This window comes from Oncorhynchus tshawytscha, linkage group LG13 (genome assembly GCF_018296145.1).
Source record: "Oncorhynchus tshawytscha isolate Ot180627B linkage group LG13, Otsh_v2.0, whole genome shotgun sequence".
Lineage (NCBI taxonomy): Eukaryota > Metazoa > Chordata > Actinopteri > Salmoniformes > Salmonidae > Oncorhynchus > Oncorhynchus tshawytscha.
Window position 1 is genome coordinate 50,634,425 of NC_056441.1, and position 21,947 is coordinate 50,656,371.

General features: G+C 42.4%; 1 protein-coding gene across 1 annotated transcript; it reads left to right on the forward strand.

Moving 5' to 3' along the window:
• Positions 1 to 7,904: 7,904 nt before the first annotated feature.
• calm3a (calmodulin 3a (phosphorylase kinase, delta)) lies at positions 7,905 to 21,159 on the forward strand. The gene is made up of 6 exons (XM_024442103.2): positions 7,905 to 8,094; positions 17,495 to 17,525; positions 17,947 to 18,090; positions 19,241 to 19,347; positions 20,265 to 20,400; positions 21,030 to 21,159. Exons 1-6 carry the CDS (start codon positions 8,092 to 8,094, stop codon positions 21,056 to 21,058), a joined length of 450 nt encoding a protein of 149 aa, XP_024297871.1. The 5' UTR covers positions 7,905 to 8,091; the 3' UTR covers positions 21,059 to 21,159.
• Positions 21,160 to 21,947: the final 788 nt, after the last annotated feature.

Consider the following 21,947-nt stretch of genomic DNA (forward strand, 5'->3'; position numbering starts at 1 on the left):
TATCAACGGTAATTTGAATTCACCGAGATACCGTGACGAGATCCTGAGGCCCATTGTCGTGCCATTCATCCGCTGCCATCACCTCATGTTTCAGCATGATAATGCACGGCCCTGTCGCAAGGATCTGTACACAATTCCTGGAAGCTGAAAATGTCCCAGTTATTCCATGGCCTGCCTACTCACCAGACATGTCACCCATTGAGCATGTTTGGGATTCTCTGGATCAATGTGTACTACAGCATGTTCCAGTTCAAGCCAATATCCAGCAACTTCACACAACCACTGAAGAGGAGTGGGACAACATTCCACAGGTCACAATCAACAGCCTGATCAACTCTATATGAAGGAGATGTGTAGTGCTGCATGATGCAAATTGTGGTCACGCCAGATACTGACTGGTTTTCTGATCCACTCCCCTACTTTTTTTAAAGGTATCTTTGACAAACAGGTGTATATCTTTATCCCCAGTCATATGAAATCCATAGATCAGGGCATGATTACTTTATTTCAATTGATTGGTTTCCTTATATGAACGGCAACTCAGTAAATCTTTGAAATTGTTGCATGTTGCATTTCTGTTTTTGTTCAGTATACTCTATATACATTTTACTTACAGGTGGTCTCAGGAATCAAACCTACTGTCTTGGCATAGCAAGCGCCACGCTCTAACAATTTAGCTACAAAGGACCACTCTTGGTAAAAATGAAAGCGAATGCTCATTATGGAGTTGATAACCATCAGATGACATAATCGAAAGAAGATTACGTTGCCTGAACAAGCACCCTTTTTTAGCCAAGAGCCATGCTTTTCCTCAGGGTACTCCTTCACACACAGAGGTCAAAAAGGCATCGGTGTTTTTGAGCCTTTTATCTGAAATTGGTATGTTTTTTTTTACAAAGCACACTTGTCAGAGAGGACAGAGGACCATCAATCAACAGGTTGTACTGCTGACAACATCTGAACATAAGGGCAATAATGTGCTGCACTTTCAGAAACACTCTGTAGTACAATGGACATGTTTACCATCCTATTTACATAACACATAAATGGACTGAAATTCACAACCTAAAAGGATAAACATTCATATCAAGAAGATTAATTTATCGGACTTACATAGAAACATACTGTGTCCTGACAATACTTGCTTTGTGTATTTGGTATGCTATGTGACACTACATCACTATTGTTTGACCTCTTAAGGATCTGACCATTTTTTAATGTATTTTTTTTGTCTAAAATGACATACACAAATCTAACTGCCTGTAGCTCAGGACCTGAATCAAGGATATGCATATTCTTGATACCATTTGAAAGGAAACACATTTATGGAAATGTGAAACTAATGTAAGAGAATATAACACATTAGATCTGGTAAAAGATAATACAAAGAAAAACAACGTTTTTTTTGTTGTTGTTTTTTGTTCCATTATGTTTGAAATGCAAGAGAAAGGCCAATATATGACTTAGGAATCTAGGCGCAATTTAGATTTGGGCCACTTGATGTCAGCAGTGTATGTGCAAAGTTTTAGACTGATCCAAAGGACCATTGCATTTCTGTTCAAACTGTATCAAGACTGCCCAAATGTGCCTAATTGGTTTATTAATACATTTTCAAGTTCATAACTGTGCACTCTCAAACAATAGCATGGTATTCTTTCACTGTAATAGCTACTGTAAATTGGACAGTGCTGTCACATTCGTTGTAACGATGAGACCAAGGCGCAGCGTGATGTGAATACATTCTTCTTTAATAAAAGGAAGAACACTAAACAAACTATACAAAACAATAAAACGACCGTGAAGCTATAAACAACTCGTCCTGACATGCAACTATACATAGACAATAACCCACGAAATACCCAAGGAATATGGCTACCTAAATATGGTTCCCAATCAGAGACAACGATAAACAGCTGCCTCTGATTGAGAACCAATCTAGGCAACCATAGACATATAAACCCCTAGACTAGAAAAAAAACAGACATACAAAAAAAACCTAGACAATACAAAAACTAAACACACCACCCTTGTCACACCCTGACCTAACCAAATAAATAACGAAATCAAAGATAACGAAGGTCAGGGCGTGACAAGTGCTGTTAGATTAACAAGATTTTAAGCTTTCTGCCAACTTCAGATATGTCTATGTCCTGGGAAATGTTATTGTTACTTACAACCTCATGCAAATCAACCGTCCTGCAGGGGACACACAATCCTGTAGAGGTTGAACCTTGCTGCTCCTTTCTCCTACTTGAGATAAAGAGAGAGCTGATCTTTGGATAAGGCTTAACAACTGTTTAAATCAAGGTGTCATTCCTTCCAGCAGTATTTAAATACAGGCTGACTATTGTACATGGCTGGGAGGGAGGCCACAGCCATGCTGGCATCTGCATGATAACATAACTGCTGTATGAAAGACAAAGTAGATTTGGTTCAATTCAACATAAACAACCATCAATCAAAACTGTCCAGTTCCATTCATGGGAGGATGCAGTTACAGGGCAAACAATTCTATACACTACAAACACTATCTAGTGTTTTAATGATAATATATACTGAAAAATAATGGAAGAAACTGATGTGATGGTGTCTCAAGGGGGTTTGTTCAAAAACGCACCCTTCCCTCCTCTCTTCCGTAAGGTAATCACTGATCTTTAGGTGATTGGAGAAAGCAATAGAATATACCCCCGGTTAATGAATCCTCCGCCTCCTAAACCACAATGAAATTAAATCAAAATAACCCGTTGACACAGGCACCAAAAAATTGCTCAGAACTGTCGGAATTCTGAAGTGGTCCAAAAATAGTACATGCACTATAAGGTACTAGGTACTATAACGATCAAAGAAATAGAACGGGAATGGAAAACAACTCGCGGCAGAAACAATTTAGGGGAAAACTTGGCAAGAAATGAGAGGAAAGTGAGCAAGAAATTTTATCTTTCCTTCCAGGCTCTTGTCATGGGAGATCGTCCGACTCCTTGGATACCTTCCCAGTTAGCCACATCACTCTCAAGTGTACCACACAGCCTCTTACTGTATGATGTAGGCACTAGCAAGCTCTGACAGGAAGAGTCTCAAAGAAAGCCAAACGTGACACTATACTAAAACAGTTCTAACACACTGACCATGTCAGAGAGATCACTACAGCTGAGGAGATCTATGCTCTCTATGACCTACACAGAGAAAATAAAATGTTTGGAGGACCACATCTTTCATTTCATACAAACGGTTTAGAACAGAACAGCCCACATGTCAAATGTAATTTCATGCTGTTTTAGAGACTAATTCAAATATTATATCCTCCTTTCTAGAGCCATTACAAATTAGAGTGGGCTGTACCACTACTAGGGCCAATATCCTTTGAATAAACTCAGGGAAAATACTAATTTGAGCTGGAGAGGGTTATAAACAGGCAATGAAAGGTGATTATGGAGGCAAAGATCAGCTGCGTTAATAAAGAAGTAAGTTCACAGACAGCAGCCTGGAGAGTCCGGGAGTAAACATACACACCTCAGATGCTGTCAAAGACTCGGGTCTACTTACTCTACTTGCGAGGTGTGTGTCAAATCAAATCAAATTTATTTATATAGCCCTTCATACATCAGCTGATATCTCAAAGTGCTGTATAGAAACCCAGCCTAAAACCCCAAACAGCAAGCAATGCAGGTGTAGAAGCACGGTGGCTAGGAAAAACTCCCTAGAAAGGCCAAAACCTAGGAAGAAACCTAGAGAGGAACCAGGCTATGTGGGGTGGCCAGTCCTCTACTGGCTGTGCCAGGTGGAGATTATAACAGAACATGGCCAAGATGTTCAAATGTTCATAAATGACCAGCATGGTCGTATAATAATCAGGCAGAACAGTTGAAACTGGAGCAGCAGCACGGTCAGATGGACTGGGGACAGCAAGGAGTCATCATGTCAGGTAGTCCTGGGGCATGGTCCTAGGGCTCAGGTCCTCCGAGAGAGAGAAAGAAAGAGAGAGTTAGAGAGAGCATATGTGGGGTGGCCAGTCCTCTTCTGGCTGTGCCGGGTGGAGATTTTAACAGAACATGGCCAAGATGTTCAAATGTTCATAAATGACCAGCATGGTCGAATAATAATAAGGCAGAACAGTTGAAACTGGAGCAGCAGCACGGCCAGGTGGACTGGGGACAGCAAGGAGTCATCATGTCAGGTAGTCCTGGTGCATGGTCCTAGGGCTCAGGTCCTCCGAGAGAGAGAAAGAAAGAGAGAAGGAGAGAATTAGAGAATTCACACAGGACACCGAATAGGACAGGAGAAGTACTCGAGATATAACAAACTGACCCTAGCCCCCCGACACATTAACTAATGCAGCATAAATACTGGAGGCTGAGTCAAAGCATCTATTAGGAGTATAATAACAGTATAATAGGAGACTCCATTTGGATGAATGATCTCCAAATAATCTGATAAAAGGAGGCATTGCTTCAGCATAGCTTGGGAATGACTATCCAGAAGAATGAGGTGGGGTTGACTTGCTGACCGAAAGAAACAACACAAGCTGTGGATGCAGTGAATACTGAATATACACGGAGTGTAAAAAAAAATATGTAGAAACATGTTCTCTTATTTAGTTGCATCCCCTTTTGTCCTCAGAACAGCCTCAATTTGTCGGGGCATGGACTACAAGTTGTCGAAAGCATTCCACAGGGATGCTGGCCCATGTTGACTCCAATGCTTCCCACAGTTGTGTCAAGTTGGCTGGATGTCCATTGGGTGGTGGACCATTCTTGATACACACAGGAAACGGTTTGTATTTCTTTATTTAATAATTATTTGTTCCATATTTACATTACATTTCACAACACATTAAGTGTGTGCCCTCAGGCCACTACTCTACTACCACATACTATCTACAACACAAAATCAGTGTGTATAGTGCGTATGTTATGTGTGTATGCGTGTGTCTGTGCCTGTGTGTGTGTCTGTCTAACAGACCACTGTAAATCTTTTGTCTTGCCCATTCAGCCTCTGAATGGCACACATACACAATCCATATCCCAATTGTCTCAAGGGTTAAAAATCCTTCTTTAACCTGTCTCCTCCCCTTCATCTACACTGATTGACGTGGGTGTGCTGAGGATTATTTTTATCCGCTCATACAAAGGCCTAGTTCACACATCTTGTGATTTATTATTATTATTATTTTGTATTACTATTAATTATTTATTTTGATCTACCAGAGGGTGCTGCAGCACACTCAACACCCCTACTTCCCGCTGCTATGCAAGGGGCTGGATCTGGATGGACCATGGAGTCATCACCAGTAATAGGTTTGTATTGACATTTGTCAAACGGTGTTGTCATGTCTACTGTAATAGCTACAGGGTCTTTTCTGTGGGGTATGTGCATGACATAACAGCTATAGATATGGGAAAACCCCAATAGGTAATAATGAAGTTAACAATTAATTTACAGTAGAAACAACAAATAAATATGAAAGGAGAGATACTATTTTAGAAACCTTAGTTGCAGAAGTGCAATAATAATTTTACAGCCACACTCTACCACTGTATTATTGCACTGTCCACTGTATCACCACAGAAACGGTGGGAGCGTTTGACACAATCGCAAACTCCCTCACAAACTCCCTCTTTCCGCCACTCTCTCTGTTTCCCTCTCGGACAGGTTTTGGAATGCTGACCCCATCCACCACAGAGGGCAAAGTCCTCCTGGTAATCTACGGCCTGCTGGGCTGCTCTGCCATCCTCTTCTTCAACCTCTTCCTGGAGAGGGTCATCACCATGTTGGGCTTCCTCATGCGATGGTGCCACCGGAGGAGAACACACAACAGCAGGCAACGGGACAACAGCAACCAACCCGAGGGTGGAGGAGAGGAAAGAGACATGGAGGGTGGGAAAGATGGGTGGAGGCCCTCTGTGTATTCTGTCACTCTCATACTTTTTGATGCTACCCTGGTGTATGGCATGTGGTGCTTCCACGCTTTACTCTGTCATGGAGGGCTGGAGCTACATCGAGTCCCTGTACTTCTGCTTTGTGGCCTTCAGTACGGTGGGCTTCGGGGGACCTGGTAAACAGCCTGGTAGAGTCCTACGGAGGAGCCCCCAGTGGAGGGGAAGAGCCCCCAGTGGGGGGGGGGAGCAGTTAGCCACCTACCAGGCCACCTACCAGGTCACCTACCAGGCCACCTACCAGGTCACCTACCAGGTCACCTACCAGGTCACCTACCAGGCCACCTACCAGGTGGCTAACTGTTTCCTCATGCTCCTGGGGTTATGCTGTACCTACAACCTCTTCAATGCTCTCTTTGTCATCATAAACAGGGCCTGAACTGGATCCTGGGTCAGCTGATCCATCTGTGTAGCTGCCTGTGCCACGGCAGACCTCTACGATGCCCACTGTTGCCCATGTTTTTGCCAAACCGGGCAGGTAGATGCTTGTGTGCTGATGCCACAGTGGAAACTCTGTGCCACAGGAACATGGGTTTGAGCACCACCAAAGACAGAGAAATGGGGAAACATGGATGCAGGCTTCCCGGAGGGGATGTCACACAAGTTGGACTACCATGACTGGTACGATATCTCCTAACTGGAGGGACACTGGCTACAAAATATCCGGCATTTACCTGAATATAGACAACACTGATAACTGAAGGTATAATCTTTCGTAATTAAGTTACTTGGAACCTTTTTTTCATCTTTTTATGCTGTATCCTTAATGTACTCAATGTATCGTGGAACCAGTTTTACTCTCCCCATAAAGTGCATTAGGCCTGTGATGCTGGTTGTAGGACAATACTTAGAGTTTAGCATGTACCCTTGTTTGTGGTTTCATGATGCAGTTTGTCTCCACAAGAGGGAGCACGTTGATAAAGCCATGTGGATTTTGTTATGATGGACTGCATATTCTACTGTTCCAACTTTTTTCAACTACTGTCCTGACTTTTTATTGTGTGCAAATAAATGAAAGACAGAAAAGACTAGACACTCCAGAAAATTCCCTCTGACATTTCCTCCTCCTTGCCTCTCAATAACTGGTCCAGGGTCTGTTATGTCAATGACTATGATACAGATCCACAAACAGAAAAGTGTGAGTTAGGTCTGACTAAATATTGTTACCACCTTCATATGACACACAAACGCAATTAAGAATTATTGCTATATATCTACTTGTATGTACACAAAGGAGCAGTTATTATAGACCCATGGCATGGTTCCATTTAAATGTCATTAGTACTGAGGTGGAAAAATATGATCAACATCATACATTTTTCCTTATCATATAGACCTACATGATGTCAGACTACTATACTACTACCAGACTAGGCTACTGCAAACGGTTTACATATTGACCAATTAGTCATATATGAAATCAGCATATTCAAAACCTATATTAGCACACAGTGAACGATTTATACAACAGCAAATTATAAAGTCATTAGTTCTGCAATGTATAGATCCAATTTGGCGCAATGCAGTTTACAACCAGCCAATTACAAAACCGGGTACTTTTCTGCCCGTTTCTCTGGACCAATAAGGATCTGCGTTACATTGACCAAGTTGAAGCTCATCTCATTGCACCACTGTGGTCATATTTGATCAAAAATAATACCTATCAAATTACAATGTGCAGTATATCCATTTCAAATATTGGCTATTGTTCACCGCTTCGATAAACTGAAATAACGAGCGCGTCTGCTTCTCGTCAATGCACGAGCGTAGCGCAAGCAAATAGTGCAAATAGTACAATTACTTTCTTTTTTTAATGAGTAACGGGACGTTCTAGGCAATGAGTGAGTGCAGTGGTCAATATAAAGTGAATAAATTATTATTCTGACGCATTTGGTGTGCAGTTAAGATTGGCAGGTTCGTGGGATGGGGGGGGCGAAATATGTCACTTCGCGGAGCGATATAGTGCAAATGAGGCCACATCGGCAGTGACGCGGTCCCTAGTGTTTCCGGGCAACTTCGCAGAGAAGAGACTAGTGAATAACATTTCAGGACTAAACAACGATACATACGTTGACTACAGGTAGTTTGCCAGCCACGAGGGGAACATTGACTATTTAGTACTTCATATTTTCCAAGTTTGAAGACCTAACATAATAAAATGGTGAGTATAGCCACACACATCCAAGCGAATGCTATAGCCAGCTAGCTAACGTTACCTGACTGTCATAAATTCGCTAGCTATCATGAATTCGTATTGGGTTCGAGCAACGTCTATGTAGTTAACTAGCTATATTTCCGTAAACTAGCTAGTTAAATAAGATGTGACTGACAAAGTTTATCGGTTTGGCAGCACAACTGTTCATATCACCACCTGGCCGGGCTGTTGGCTCGGCGTTGCAATAACCACGAAATGGCAGTTGGAAAAGCTCATAAGGACTCAGTGGATTACGGACAATAAGACAACTCTTGATTGTGGGCACGTATTGTTTGTCGAGACGTTAGCCATGGCTAATTTAACATACGGCTAGCTAAGGTCATTCGTTTCACTCGTATCGGGTTAACGTTATCTAGTTAATGTTGGTGTACGAATGGTGAGTGGGCGTTGTGCTTGTGGTTAGCGCTGTTTGATGTTATAACCTAACACTGCCAATTGAATGAACTTACTCGATAGTATTAGTTGGCAAGTGAACTTGTGTTTGTCATGTTTTCAATAACATAGCTAACTGGCAAGATGATCTAGCTAGTAATACTTGTTGTGCATCGTGTTGCGAAAATTTCGTTTTCAATACCTACGCGACATTTGAGCCTTTCCCGGTGGTGTTGTTGCGTATTGCACCACGTTGATCCGCAGTCTGCTGTTCGTGAATGATCTTCGTTACTACCCCTCCTTCCTTGCCCCTCTCTACCACACGCCTTCCGCCCCCCCTGCATTGAACCACATCATGGTTGGTGCAGTATACTGACACGGGATCCGCAGTGCATGCTTTGCAAAAATGAGACTAAAATACCTTGCGTGACAAACGAAGGCATGTGCTCTGCTTTATCCCTCGAAATTGCTGTTTTGGGGGATGAAAGTGAGGCCTTGGTGCTAAGTCTGTATTATTCATGGTGGTTTGTTTTGCCCTAAAGGATAAGACGCAATTGACAATCTGAAGATCTTGCCATCTGCCCGCCAAAAACCGAGACCGCACCAATTCACCACCTCACAGTGAATAAGATATTAACAGCCTTTAACCAGGACTGTACAGTATGGCACATGGGATCTCAGTACTTCTCAAAGACAACTGTTTTCCTGAGTCATTTGGTGCTTGACACTAGCTTATAAATGCTCACACCCAGGAGTACACTAACTGTATCCTTAACCACTGCTTGCTTCCTCATCCAGCTGCGTGGACAGAATAAGCTGCAGTCTGCTTGCTGCCCTTTCCTTCTTCCTCTCCTGATGTGACTCACTGAGAGAGCAGAGTACATGTCCTGGGCTAAATTCTTTCTAAACTGTACTGAACTTCTGCTAAATGCAGAATCATATAAGGCAAAATGCATCATATGGGGATGATATTCATATTTTGAGTGCTGACAAGCAAATCATTAAGACTCTCAACAATGAACTAATAACTATTTTTTTAAATTTGTTTTAACTGTAATGAACATGTCTTGATTAAAATCGGTGTGCCCCTGGCTTTGTCGGTTGTGCACACTAACCTATTCCTTTGGTGTTTTATTTTCTGAGGTGCATGCACACTTTCCCTCTCAAGCAATTAATGCTATACATGTGGTGACACATCTAAAGACCCACAAAAAGCAACAGAGATGGTAATAGACACTGTGCTACATTGGCGACCCTGTTCGTGCCACTCTAATTATAGCAGGCGTACTGAGGTGTATTTATACCCATCCCTGATCACACTTCCTCAGCCCAAAGTGTGCTGGCTGACTGACTGACTGAGACAGGCTTCATAAGACCTCGTCCTCAACTGATGGGAGGGAGAATAAGGCCTCCGAGCACGCTCCGGGTGGAAATCTCGATGGAGCAGACACATGGTCGCCCAGTTTCTTACACCATTTAATATACTGTGTGTGTGTGTGTGTGTATATATATATATATATATATATGAATGATTAGAGGTCGACCGATTATGATTTTTCAATACCGATTATTGGAGGACCAAAAAGGCCGCTACCGATTAATCGGGCAATTTTATTTTAATAATGACAATTACAACAATCCTGAATGAACACTTTTAACTTAATATAATACATCAATAAAATCAATTTAGTCAAGTAAATAATGAAACATGTTATATTTTATTTAAATAATGCAAAAACAAAGTGTTGGAGAAGAAAGTAAAAGTGCAATATGTGCTAACGTTTCAGTTCCTTGCTCAGAACATGAGAACATACGAAAGCTGGTGGTTTCTTTTAACATGAGTCTTCAATATTCCCAGGTAAGACGTTTTAGGTTGTAGTTTATTATATGAATTATAGGACTATTTCCCTCTGTACCATTTGTATTTCATTAACCTTTGACTATTGGATGTTCTTATAGGCACTTTAGTATTGCCAGTGTAACAGTATAGCTTCCGTCCCTCTCCTCGCTCCTCCCAGGGCTCGAACCAACAACACAACGACAACAGCCACCCTCGAAGCAGCGTTACCCATGCAGAGCAAGGGAAACAACCACCCCAAGGCTCAGAGTGAAGTTGAAACGCTATGAATGAATGAAGTTAGAAACGCTATTAGCGTGTGCTAACTAGCTAGCCATTTCACATCGGTTACACCAGCCTCATCTCGGGAGTTGATATGCTTGAAGTCATAAACAGTGCAATGCTTGACGCACAACGAAGAGCTGCTGGCAAAACGCACAAAAGTGCTGTTTGAATGAATCTTTACGCGCCTGCTTCTGCCTACCACCGCTCAGTCAGATACTTAGATGCTTGTATGCTCAGTCAGATTATATGCAACGCAGGACACGCTAGATAATATCTAGTAATATCATCAACCATGTGTAGTTAACAAGTGATTATGATTGATTGTTTTTTATAAGATAAGTTTAACCTCTAGTAACTCCCCATCCCGGGTGCGGGAGCGTAATCATCGACTGACACTAATTAGCATAACGCAACGGACATAAATATTCCTAGAAAATATTCCTATTCATGAAAATCACAAGTTAAATATATTGAGACACAGCTTAGCCTTTTGTTAATTACCCTGTCATCTCAGATTTTCAAAATATGCTTTACAGCCAAAGCTAGACAAGCATTTGTGTAAGTTTATCGATAGCATAGCATTTTGTCCAGCTAGCAGCAGGTAACTTGGTCACGGAAATCAGAAAAGCAATCAAATTAAATTGTTTACCTTTGATGAGCTTTGGATGTTTTCACTCACGAGACTCCCAGTTAGATTTTTTCCAAAAATATTATTTTTGTAGGCGAAATAGCTCCGTTCTTCACGTTTGGCTGAGAAATCGCCCGGTAATTGCAGTCACGAAAACGCTGAAAAATATTCCAAATTAGCTCCATAATATTTCAGAAACATGGCAAACGTTGTTTATAATCAATCCTCAAGGTGTTTTTCAAATATCTATTTGATAATAAATCCACCGGGACAATTGGTTTTTCAGTAGGACCGATTGGAATAATGGCTACCTCTGTATTTTACGTGAGAATCACTCTGGGAGCCATCAGGTGACCAGTTGCGCAATGTAGCTGCTTTACGGGTATTCTTCAACATAAATGCGTAAAACTACGTCACAATGCTGTAGACACCTTGGGGAATACGGAGAAAAAGTCATCTGGTTGATAGCCCATTCGCTGCTCAATAGGGACGCATTGGAACGCAGAGCTTTCAAAAGATGAGTCACTTCCGGATTGGATTTTTCTCAGGCTTTCGCCTGCAATATCAGTTCTGTTATACTCACAGACAATATTTTTACAGTTTTGGAAACTTTAGAGTGTTTTCTATCCTAAGCTGTCAATTATATGCATATTCTAGCATCTTGTCCTGACAATATCCCGTTTACTACGGGAACGTTATTTTTCCAAAAATGAAAATAATGCCCCCCTAGTCACAAAAGGTTCATGCTAGCTAGCAACTTACCTTGGCTTACTGCATTCACGTAACAGGCAGTCTCCTTGTGGAGTGCAACGAGAGAGAGGCAGGTCTTTATTGCGTTGGACTATTTAAATGTAAGGTTGCAAGATTGGATCCCCCGAGCTGACAATGTAAAAATCTGTCGTTCTGCCCCCAAACAAGGCAGTTAAACCACCGTTCCTAGGCCGTCAATGAAAATAAGAATGTGTTCTTAATTAACTTGCCTAGTTAAATAAAGGTATAAAAAAATAACAAATCGGCGCCCAAAAATACCGATTTCCGATTGTTATGAAAACTTGAAATCGGCCCTAATTAATTGGCCATTTCGATTTAAGCCTTGATGACCGATTTGCACACTCTTGGCATTCTCTCAACCAGCTTCATGAGGTAGTCACCTGGAATGTATTTCAATTAACAGGTGTGCCTTGTTAATTTGTGGAATGTCTTTCCTTAAACCTCTTAGGGATAAGTGAGACGTCTGCGTCCCACCTAGCCAACAGGAAATGGAAATGTGCAACGCCAAATGCTAATAGTACTCGCTAAAACTCAAACTTTAAAACACACATGCAAGGTACTGAATTAAAGCTACACTCGTTGTGAATCTAGCCAACAAGTCAGATTTTTAAAATGCTTTTCGGCGAAAGCATGAGAAGCGATTATCTGGATAGCATGCAACACCCCGAAATACCGGAAGGGGACGTAAACAAAAGAATTAGCATAGCCGGCGCTACACAAAACGCAGAAATAAAATATAAAACATTCATTACCTTTGACGAGCTTCTTTGTTGGCACTCCTATATGTCCCATAAACATCACAATTGGGTCTTTTTCCCGATTAAATCCGTCCATGTATAACCAAAATGTCCATTTATGTAGCCCGTCTGATCCAGGAAAAAACTTCTTTACATAACGCAACGTCATTTTTAAAAATTAACAAAGTTGCCTATAAACTTTGACAAAACACTTCAAACTACTTTTGTAATCCAACTTTAGGTATTAGTAAACATTAATAATCGATCAAATTGATCGCGGGGCGATGTGTATTCAATAGCTCCACCTCTGGAAATGATGGTAGATAATTCTCTCTTCCAAAACATCCTGTCGTGGACCGGATGAAATCAAGTGTCTCTTCTTCGTTTGACCAAGGACCAATTTCAAGGAAATTGCCAAGACTGGCGACATCGTGTGGAAGCTGTAGGACTTGTAAACTGAAAGGTATATATTTTCGCAGGCCATAGACAATACAGCCAACTGGCGGATTGATCTTTCTTTTTTTGGGGGGTGAACAGTTTTCCTTTGAGTTTCGCATGTTAAACACGTCCTGTTATAGTCACATACATGGTTTAACCAGTTTTAGAAACTTCAGAGTGTTTTCTATCCACACATACTAATCATGCATATACTATATTCCTGGCATGAGTAGCAGGACTTTGAAATTTTGCGCGATTTTTAACAAAATGTTGAAAAAATATTCCCGAGCTCTAAGAGGTTTAAAGGCATTTGAGCCAATCAGTTGTGTTGTGACAAGGTAGGGGTGGTATTCAGAAGACAGTATGGACTTGGTCTTTTACCAAACAGGGCTATGACAAGAACAGCTCAAATAAGCAAAGAGAAACGACAGTTCATTCTTACTTCAAGACATGAAGGTCAGTCAATGCGGAGCATTTCAAGAACTTTGAACGTTTCTTCAAGTGCAGTCGCAAAAACCATAAAGCGTATGATGAAACTGGCTCTCATAAGGACCGCCACAGGAAAGGAATACCCAGAATTACATCTGCTGCAGAGGATACGTTCATTTGTTACCAGCCTCAGAAATTGCATCTCAAATATCAGACACATCTCAACATCAACTGTTCAGAGGAGACTGCATGAATCAGGCCTTCATAGTCAAATTGCTGCAAGGAAACTACTAAAGGAGACCAATAAAAATAAGACTTGCTTGGGCCAAGAAACACGAGCAATGGACATTAGACCGGTGGAAAGTAGTCCTTTGGTCTGATGAGTCCAAATTTGAGTTTTTTTTTTTTGGTTCTAACCGCTGTGTCTTTTATGAGATGCAGAACAGGTGAATGGATGATCCACGCATGTGTGGTTCATACTGTGAAGCATGGAGGAGAAGGTGTGATTGTGTGGGGGTGCTTTGCTGGTGACACTCTCGGTGATTTAGAATTCAAGGCACACTTAACCAGCATGGCTACTACAGCATTCTGCAGCAATACGCCATCCCATCTGGTTTGCGCTTAGTGGGACTATCATTTCTTTTTTTCAACAGGACATTGACCCAACACACCTCCAGGCTGTAGAAAGGGCTATTTTACCAAGAAGGAGAATGATGGAGTGCTGCATCAGATGACCTGGCTGCCATAATCACCTGACCTCAACCCATTTTGAGATGGTTTGGGATGAGTTGGACCGCAAAGTGATAGAAAAGCAACCAACAAGTGCTCAGCATATGTGGGAACTCCTTCAAAATGGTTGGAAACGCATTCCTCATGAAGATGGCTGAGAGAATGCAAAGGGTGGCTGCTTTGAGGAATATAAAATATATTTAGATTTTTACCTTTTTTGTTGGTTACTACATGCATATCTGTTATTTCATAGTTCTGATGTCTTCAAAGGAAAGACCCTTGAATGAGTAGGTGTGTCCATACTTCTGACTTGTACTGTATATATCAAATTGTATTGGTCACATACATGGTTAGCAGATGTTAATGCGAGTGTAGCAAAATGCTTGTGCTTCTAGTTCCGATAGTGCAGTAATGTCTAACAATTCCCCAACAACTACCTAATACACACACACACACAAGTAAAGGGATATAATAAGAATATTTAAATATATGGATGAGCAATGACCGAGCGGCATAGGCAAGACGCAATAGATGGTGTAAAATACATTTGAAGTCGGAAGTTTACATACACTTAGGTTGGAATCATTAACTTGTTTTTCAACCACTCCACAAATTTCTTGTTAACAAACTATAGTTTTGGCAAGTCGGTTAGGACATCAACTTTGCAAGACACAAGTCATTTTCCAATAATTGTTTACAGACACATTGAATTAAGTGAAATAATCTTATCATAATTCCATTGACAACAGCCAGTGAAAGTGCAGGGCGCCAATTTCAAAACATCAAATCTCATAATTTAAAGTTCCTCATATGTTGCAGGCAGCAGAACGTTCTCCACCGCGTCTCCAGACTGTCACGTCTGTCACGTGCTCAGTGTGAACCTGCTTTCATCTGTGGAGAGCACAGGGCGCCAGTGGCGAATTTGCCACTCTTGGTGTTCTCTGGCAAATGCCAAACGTCCTGCACGGTGTTGGGCTGTAAGCACAACCCCCACATGTGGACGTCGGGCACTCATACCACCCTCATGGAGTCTGTTTCTGACCATTTGAGCAGACACATGCACATTTGTGGCCTGCTGGAGGTCATTTTGCAGGGCTCTGGCAGTGCTCCTCCTTGCACAAAGGCGGAGGTAGCAGTCCTGCTGCTGGGTTGTTGCCCTCCTACGGCCTCCACGTCTCCTGATGTACTGGCCTGTCTCCTGGTAGCGCCTCCATGCTCTGGACACTACGCTGATAGACACAGCAAACCTTCTTGCCACAGCTCGCATTGATGTGTCATCCTGGATGAGCTGCACTACCTGAGCTACTTGTGTGGGTTGCAGACTCCGGCTCATGCTACCACTAGATTGAAAGCACCGCCAGCATTCAAAAGTGACCAAACATCAGCCAGGAAGCATAGGAACTGAGAAGTGGTCTGTGGTCTCCACCTGCAGAACCACTCCTTTATTGGGGGTGTCTTGCTAATTGCCTATAATTTCCACCTGTTGTCTATTCCATTTGCACAACAGCATGTGAAATTTATTGTCAATCAGTGTTGCTTCCTAAGTGGACAGTTTTGATTTCACAGAAGTGTGATTGACTTGGATTTACATTGTTGTTTAAGTGTTCCCTTTATTTTTTTGAGCAGTGTATATCCATTGTATGGTGTATAGGCTTTCAATGGAAAAACAGCCTTTCAAAATAAAAGTACTTCCTCGTTGGATTTTCCTCGGGTTTTCGCCTGCCATATCAGTTCTGTTATACTCAGACATTATTTTAACAGTTTTGGAAACTTGAGTGTTTTCTATCCAAATCTACTAATTATATGCATATCCTATCTTCTGGGACTGAGTAGCAGGCAGTTTAATTTGGACACGCTTTTCATCCCAAATTCCGAATGCTGCCCCCTACCCTAGAGAAGTTAAAACGTTTAAATGTCTTACTCATGTCGACCACAGAGAAGGGTGGGAGGACAGTCCTTGTTAGCGGGCCGCGACGGTGGCACTGTATTATCCTCAAACCGGGCAAAGGTGTTTAGTTTGTCTGGAAGTGAGATGTCGTTTCCTGTAGACCCTGCCACATATGTCTCGTGTCTGAGGCGTTGAATTGCGACTACTGTGTCCCTATACTGACGTTTCGCATGTTTGATTGCCTTGCGGGGGGAATAACTACACTGTTCATATTCGGCCATATTCACAGTCCTCTTTCCGTGATTAAATGCAGTGGTTCGTGCTTTGTTTTGCTCGTGCTGATATTTCTCTATTTTTCTGCGTTGTGGTTTTAAATTAATTTGCTAGGTATTACTACACTGTTGTAGCTATAAACAAGCATTTGTTGCACCTGCAAAACTATGAGACCAATAAAGTTTGATTTGAAATTGCAAGTACTGGAAACAGATCTAATTGGCGGGAATGCGCTAACTGGCCTGAGATCAGTGACCACATTTAAAAAATATTCTGGAAAGTATCCTGTGTTAACTAGATTACTAATGCGTTGATTCTATCCATGTAAGGCATTCTGGTGAGCACTACTGTATTTAGTGTTCTGGGGCAACAAGTTAGGCTATGACAGAAGAGAAGCTGTATGTATCTAACTAGTTGACAAATGTGGCCTACCAAATGTCGGAAATTATAAGCAGAAATGTAGGGGTGAAAGTAGCCAGTAGGCTATGTGGTCCAATACAGAATATCAGCCAAATAAATTATGGAGGATTGACCGCGGGAAAAAAAGTAAACTGGGTAAGATGTTTACATGCCACATTATCCTGTCTAAAATCAACATATCCCAGGCATCTTATCTGGGTTTCTCATAACCAGGATACACGCCTTTTCGGGTTATTGTAAACCGGAAATGCTTATATGCGTCAACTCAAACAGAATACTTGAGTATTCCAAATAATAATGGGGTAGCAGTGTGCATGTGAACGTTGTCCTACTCCTGTGAGCACTGAGGTTATATGGGTGAGCGTATCACTGCCATGTCAACTCATCTGGTCTCATGTGAATACGATGGAGCAGGTATGGTTTTACACACAGGAGTAAAAGAGCAGCCATTAGGCGACTGGTGTAATTTACCTCAATTAGGCTATAATATATCAAGGGCAGTGGACAACTCTCACTCTTGCTTCCTCTCGTCTTCACAGGCTGACCAACTGACTGAGGAGCAGATTGCTGGTGAGTACTACCCCTAACCCTGAACAGTGAGGTTCTTTCTGTCCATTTTCAAAGCTCTTCAATCCAATCCCAGTTAGTAGACGTGACTGAGTTCACGTCGGTTGGCAGATAATGTGGGTCCTTAGGCTCTTGGCTCCTCAAGGTAGTTCTAGTGACCAACATTGTAGGCTGCTCTGCCTGTTTAGTTTGTACAACTGCTGCTAATCTTGTACAAACCATTCTTCAGTATTTGTATGTTTTTTCTTCATCTGCACAGATCTGAACAATTGTGTGTAATCAATATGTTTGAATGCATTCTGGGAATTTGCCCTTACCTGTCCAGTTCTCTCACATCAGTTCAGATGAAGGATAGGAAGACCATTTAGACTGGACATAGCCAATATAGTCATTTCCACCAATCCCACACTGTTCCCGTAATCAGAGTTCAAGGAGGCGTTCTCACTGTTCGACAAGGACGGTGACGGCACCATCACCACCAAGGAGCTGGGCACTGTCATGCGCTCTCTGGGACAGAACCCTACTGAGGCAGAACTACAGGACATGATCAACGAGGTAGACGCTGATGGTAAGATTAGAGAGACGTGTACAATGACACACACACACACACACACACTGACTTACTCATTCACACTTGCTGACGCACACGTATGGTCAGAACCCAACAAGGCTGACCCTTGTACATTATTGACATGGTGGATGAATGGGAACGCACACACAAACACTGCATAATTACTGGCCCAACGGTCTTAACCACTTGGCTACCTGCCACCCTCCCTGGATGGCACCATGGCTCTGGTTTCATGGTGGATCACATTTCAAATATCCAATGTTCCCACACAACAGAGGCTCACCCGCAGAGTTGGAGGACTCTAGATGGATAAAACATGTCTTTGGCATGGACATGCAGCTCGTCAGCTTGTAGTCCTAAAACCGGAAATGATTTACCTTTTTGGCTCGTTCAGCCATTCCTATGGGGGAAATGAATGGGGTTTTGGTATAAAAGCCGATAAGGTCTGAGGTTAACACTGGCTTAGGAGATCTTTCACGTTGTGTTCTATAAAATATCAGTCCGTTAACATTCCGTTTATAAATGATGAAGCCTGTATGTGCTTGTATTGATTACATAAGTGTTTCATAATTCACAAAGTGACGTTGTCGGATGAACATTATCTCATAGAACAAAGCGTGTAAGTTCTAAGCTTGTATTTATCCAAAAACCCTCAAAACCCCACTTGTTGTTTTTGGCCAATAAGCAATGGTAAAGTTGGTGCCTACAAAAAGACCCCATTACTATTGCTCTCTATTGCCGTTTAGGGATTCCACCATTTTGAAAGTAGTAAACTAGGTGGGACTTCCTATGGGTTAAGGAAGGATCACATGATTCCACCCGGGTCATCAGCAGGGATCAGCCAATTAATTATACTTGTGAGGTGGCAGAAATGCGCCAACCTTGGCTTTTATCTGTTCAAACAACACACTAGGTGGTGTCTTGCACCCTTTCAGTTTTTGTCAACTCATAGAAGAAGAAAATGGACTACTTAAAAATGGAGATTGAGTCAATGGTACTGCCCTTGCAATCGGATGCAAAGAGGATATCGTTTTTGAGCTCATTCCAAAATGTCCCAACAAGATCTCAACACTGCTCATTCTGAAATAAAATTAGTTTTTGTCTGTGCACACAAATGTAAAATCAAGACTGTCTTGTTTGGCCTTAGGTAATGGAACGATCGATTTCCCAGAGTTCCTGACAATGATGGCAAGGAAGATGAAGGACACAGACAGCGAGGAGGAGATCAGAGAAGCCTTCAGAGTCTTTGATAAGGTACTCGCGCTCCACACCATCTCCTTTTGATTGTTGTACTCAGTCAATTGGAAATGTGCTTAGTGTTTTGGAACATGAGCCATTTTGATGACCTGTTTTAGGTTTTTTTTGCGTGGAGTTGTGAATATTGGACCAAAGAGATTGTAGGGGGGAGAGAGAGCGAGACTAACACTTCATGTTTTAGGAATGTGATGTTGAATGTGTGATGGACAATGGCGCCACTGCTCGTGTGCATGCCTCTGCAATCCTGATGTGTTAGTCATCATGGTTGTGTCTCCTTAACTGTGTTGCTGAGAGGAGGGCTTTGTTTGTGGACAGGGAGCGGAGTATAACGTTCCTCGCAGGTTGATTATTGCAGTGCAGAAATCTGAGTCACAAGCTAATAGGGAGAGCTCATTGGCTGGGTTTATATTGCTTTGTGCAGCCTGGAACAATGCAACCCCTTTAAACAGAGCCTTGTGATTTGGGAGTGTGTATTGCGGTTGTTTGCAGCCTATTTGACGGCTCGATGTTATTGTAAGGTTTGTTTCCTTGGGACATTTGTGCAACTGTCCTGAAGAACCTTGGTTACTGCTACGGTGCCAGTCTGCTAGGATGCCAGTCTGTGTCAGCATTCCCCTGCTCTGTTTATCATCTCTCCCTTTGCGGCTCTTGAGACTTGGCAGAGCTAGAGCCAGAGAACGCCAGGCTGAGGCTGGGTGAGCAGATGGACCAGAGCCATGCATGTCTCTGGCTGTCACACAGATGGGGCAGCCAGGGACCATTTTAATTTACCAGCAGATCAGATAAGTCCGGGCTGTGTTCAGGAGAGGGAGATAGGAAACTCTTGTTTAGACCTAATCTCATTCTGACAGGTCAAAGTACTGTATGTAGAGCCTTCGCTCTTTGCCTATTGAATGAGCCTGTTCTCCCTGTAGGATGGGAACGGCTACATCAGCGCGGCAGAGCTGCGGCACGTCATGACCAACCTCGGGGAGAAGCTCACAGACGAGGAGGTGGACGAGATGATCCGCGAGGCCGACATTGATGGAGACGGACAGGTCAACTATGAGGGTGAGCTCAACGTCCTTCCGCTTTCCCGCTCGTGTGTTTGCAGATCTAAAGAAAATGGATAGGTGGAAACAAAATGGTGGAAGCTCCCCTTAGTAAGCCCATTGCAAGCCAAGGTGGAGCTATCACTATTTCTTCAACTTCCCTGGTACCTTAAGATTGGCAAAAAAGCTCCCCTAAGGGCTAAAGATTCTCTTAAAACCGGGTATTTTTCTCTCTCCTTTTTCCTCCCTCTTCCTGCTCATCCTCATATCTACTGTGAGTTTTTTGAAGTCGGTGTCTTTCCACTGTTGCCCCTGTCAGTTAAGCCAGGGCAAGACTTGTATTTACACTGAAGCGACGCTTCAGGCTTTCCTCTAGTCCTCGGGTAGGGACAAACTGGTTTTGTGCACTTTATTTCTATTTGCTTTGATGCAAAAAAGAAAGGCGAAAAGATTGGTTTATACATGACATGCTCACTCACAGCTTACCGTAATAAAGAATCACTGTTCGTTGAATTGAAAATAGTATTGAAGACATTGGTTCCTCATGTTCCAATCTTATATGCCTTGGGATGTAATCATTGTTAACTGAATGCCCTTTATTCTTGTGGATTTCTTATTTCTTTCTCCCTGTTTTGTTCTGCCTTCCAGAGTTTGTGCAGATGATGACAGCCAAGTGAAGTGGACTGTGCTCTCACACATTTCTCTCTCTCACATTGCTTGTCCTCCTAAGATCACTCTGTCTTTAAGAAAACAAACCAATAATCAAGCCAAAATGTAAAACAAAAAAATGATTCAATGTACAAAATTCTTTAATCAAAAAAAATCCAACTACTTCTACGGGATCTGTTTTAAGAGCGACTGCAGATGAATCCCTAACAGATGTTAATGGACCAAGCTTTAACGAGGCGTGAGGCCCTTACTCCAGAGTAAGATCCTTCGGAGGCTCCCAGATGCTGACTAAATTTGAGGAAAGGGCAACACGGACGAGGCAGAGGGATAGGAATCCATACCAGATATGGCTGTCTTTCCTCATAGAGAGAAGCTTACTATTTTGAGCCTTTTTCCTATCCTGAAAACAATTTAGGCTAACGGTGCAGTCACAAATCGCAGTGCTGATTTCTTACATTGAATTGGGTAACTGCCTTCTTGCATGCACCCCTTCTGAGACAGTCATGTCACAACAAGGTGGTTCTGATCCCATTGTGGATTGTATACACACTGGAGGTATATACATAAATATATTGCTATACACTGAGTGTACAGAACATTGGGAACACCTTCCTAATATTGAGTTGCAACCCCCCTCACTTGCCCTCAGAACAGCCTCAATTTGTCTGGGCATGGACTCTACAAGGTGTCGAAAGCGTTCCACAGGGATGCTGGCCCATGTTGACTCCAATACGTCCCATCGTTGTCAAAGTTGGCTTGATGTGCTTTGGGTGGTGGCCTATTCTTGAAATACACAGGAAACTGTTGTGTGAAAAACCCAGTTGTGTTGCAGTTCTTGACACACACTCAAACTGGTACGCCTGGCACCTACTACCATGCCCCGTTTAAAGGCACTTA

Bases quoted from the DNA above. Each gene is read 5' to 3' on its own strand.
- calm3a (XM_024442103.2), top strand. The intron at 17,526-17,946 runs GTGAGTACTACC...TCCCGTAATCAG, and splicing joins GACTGAGGAGCAGATTGCTG to AGTTCAAGGAGGCGTTCTCA. The intron at 20,401-21,029 runs GTGAGCTCAACG...TCTGCCTTCCAG, and splicing joins CGGACAGGTCAACTATGAGG to AGTTTGTGCAGATGATGACA.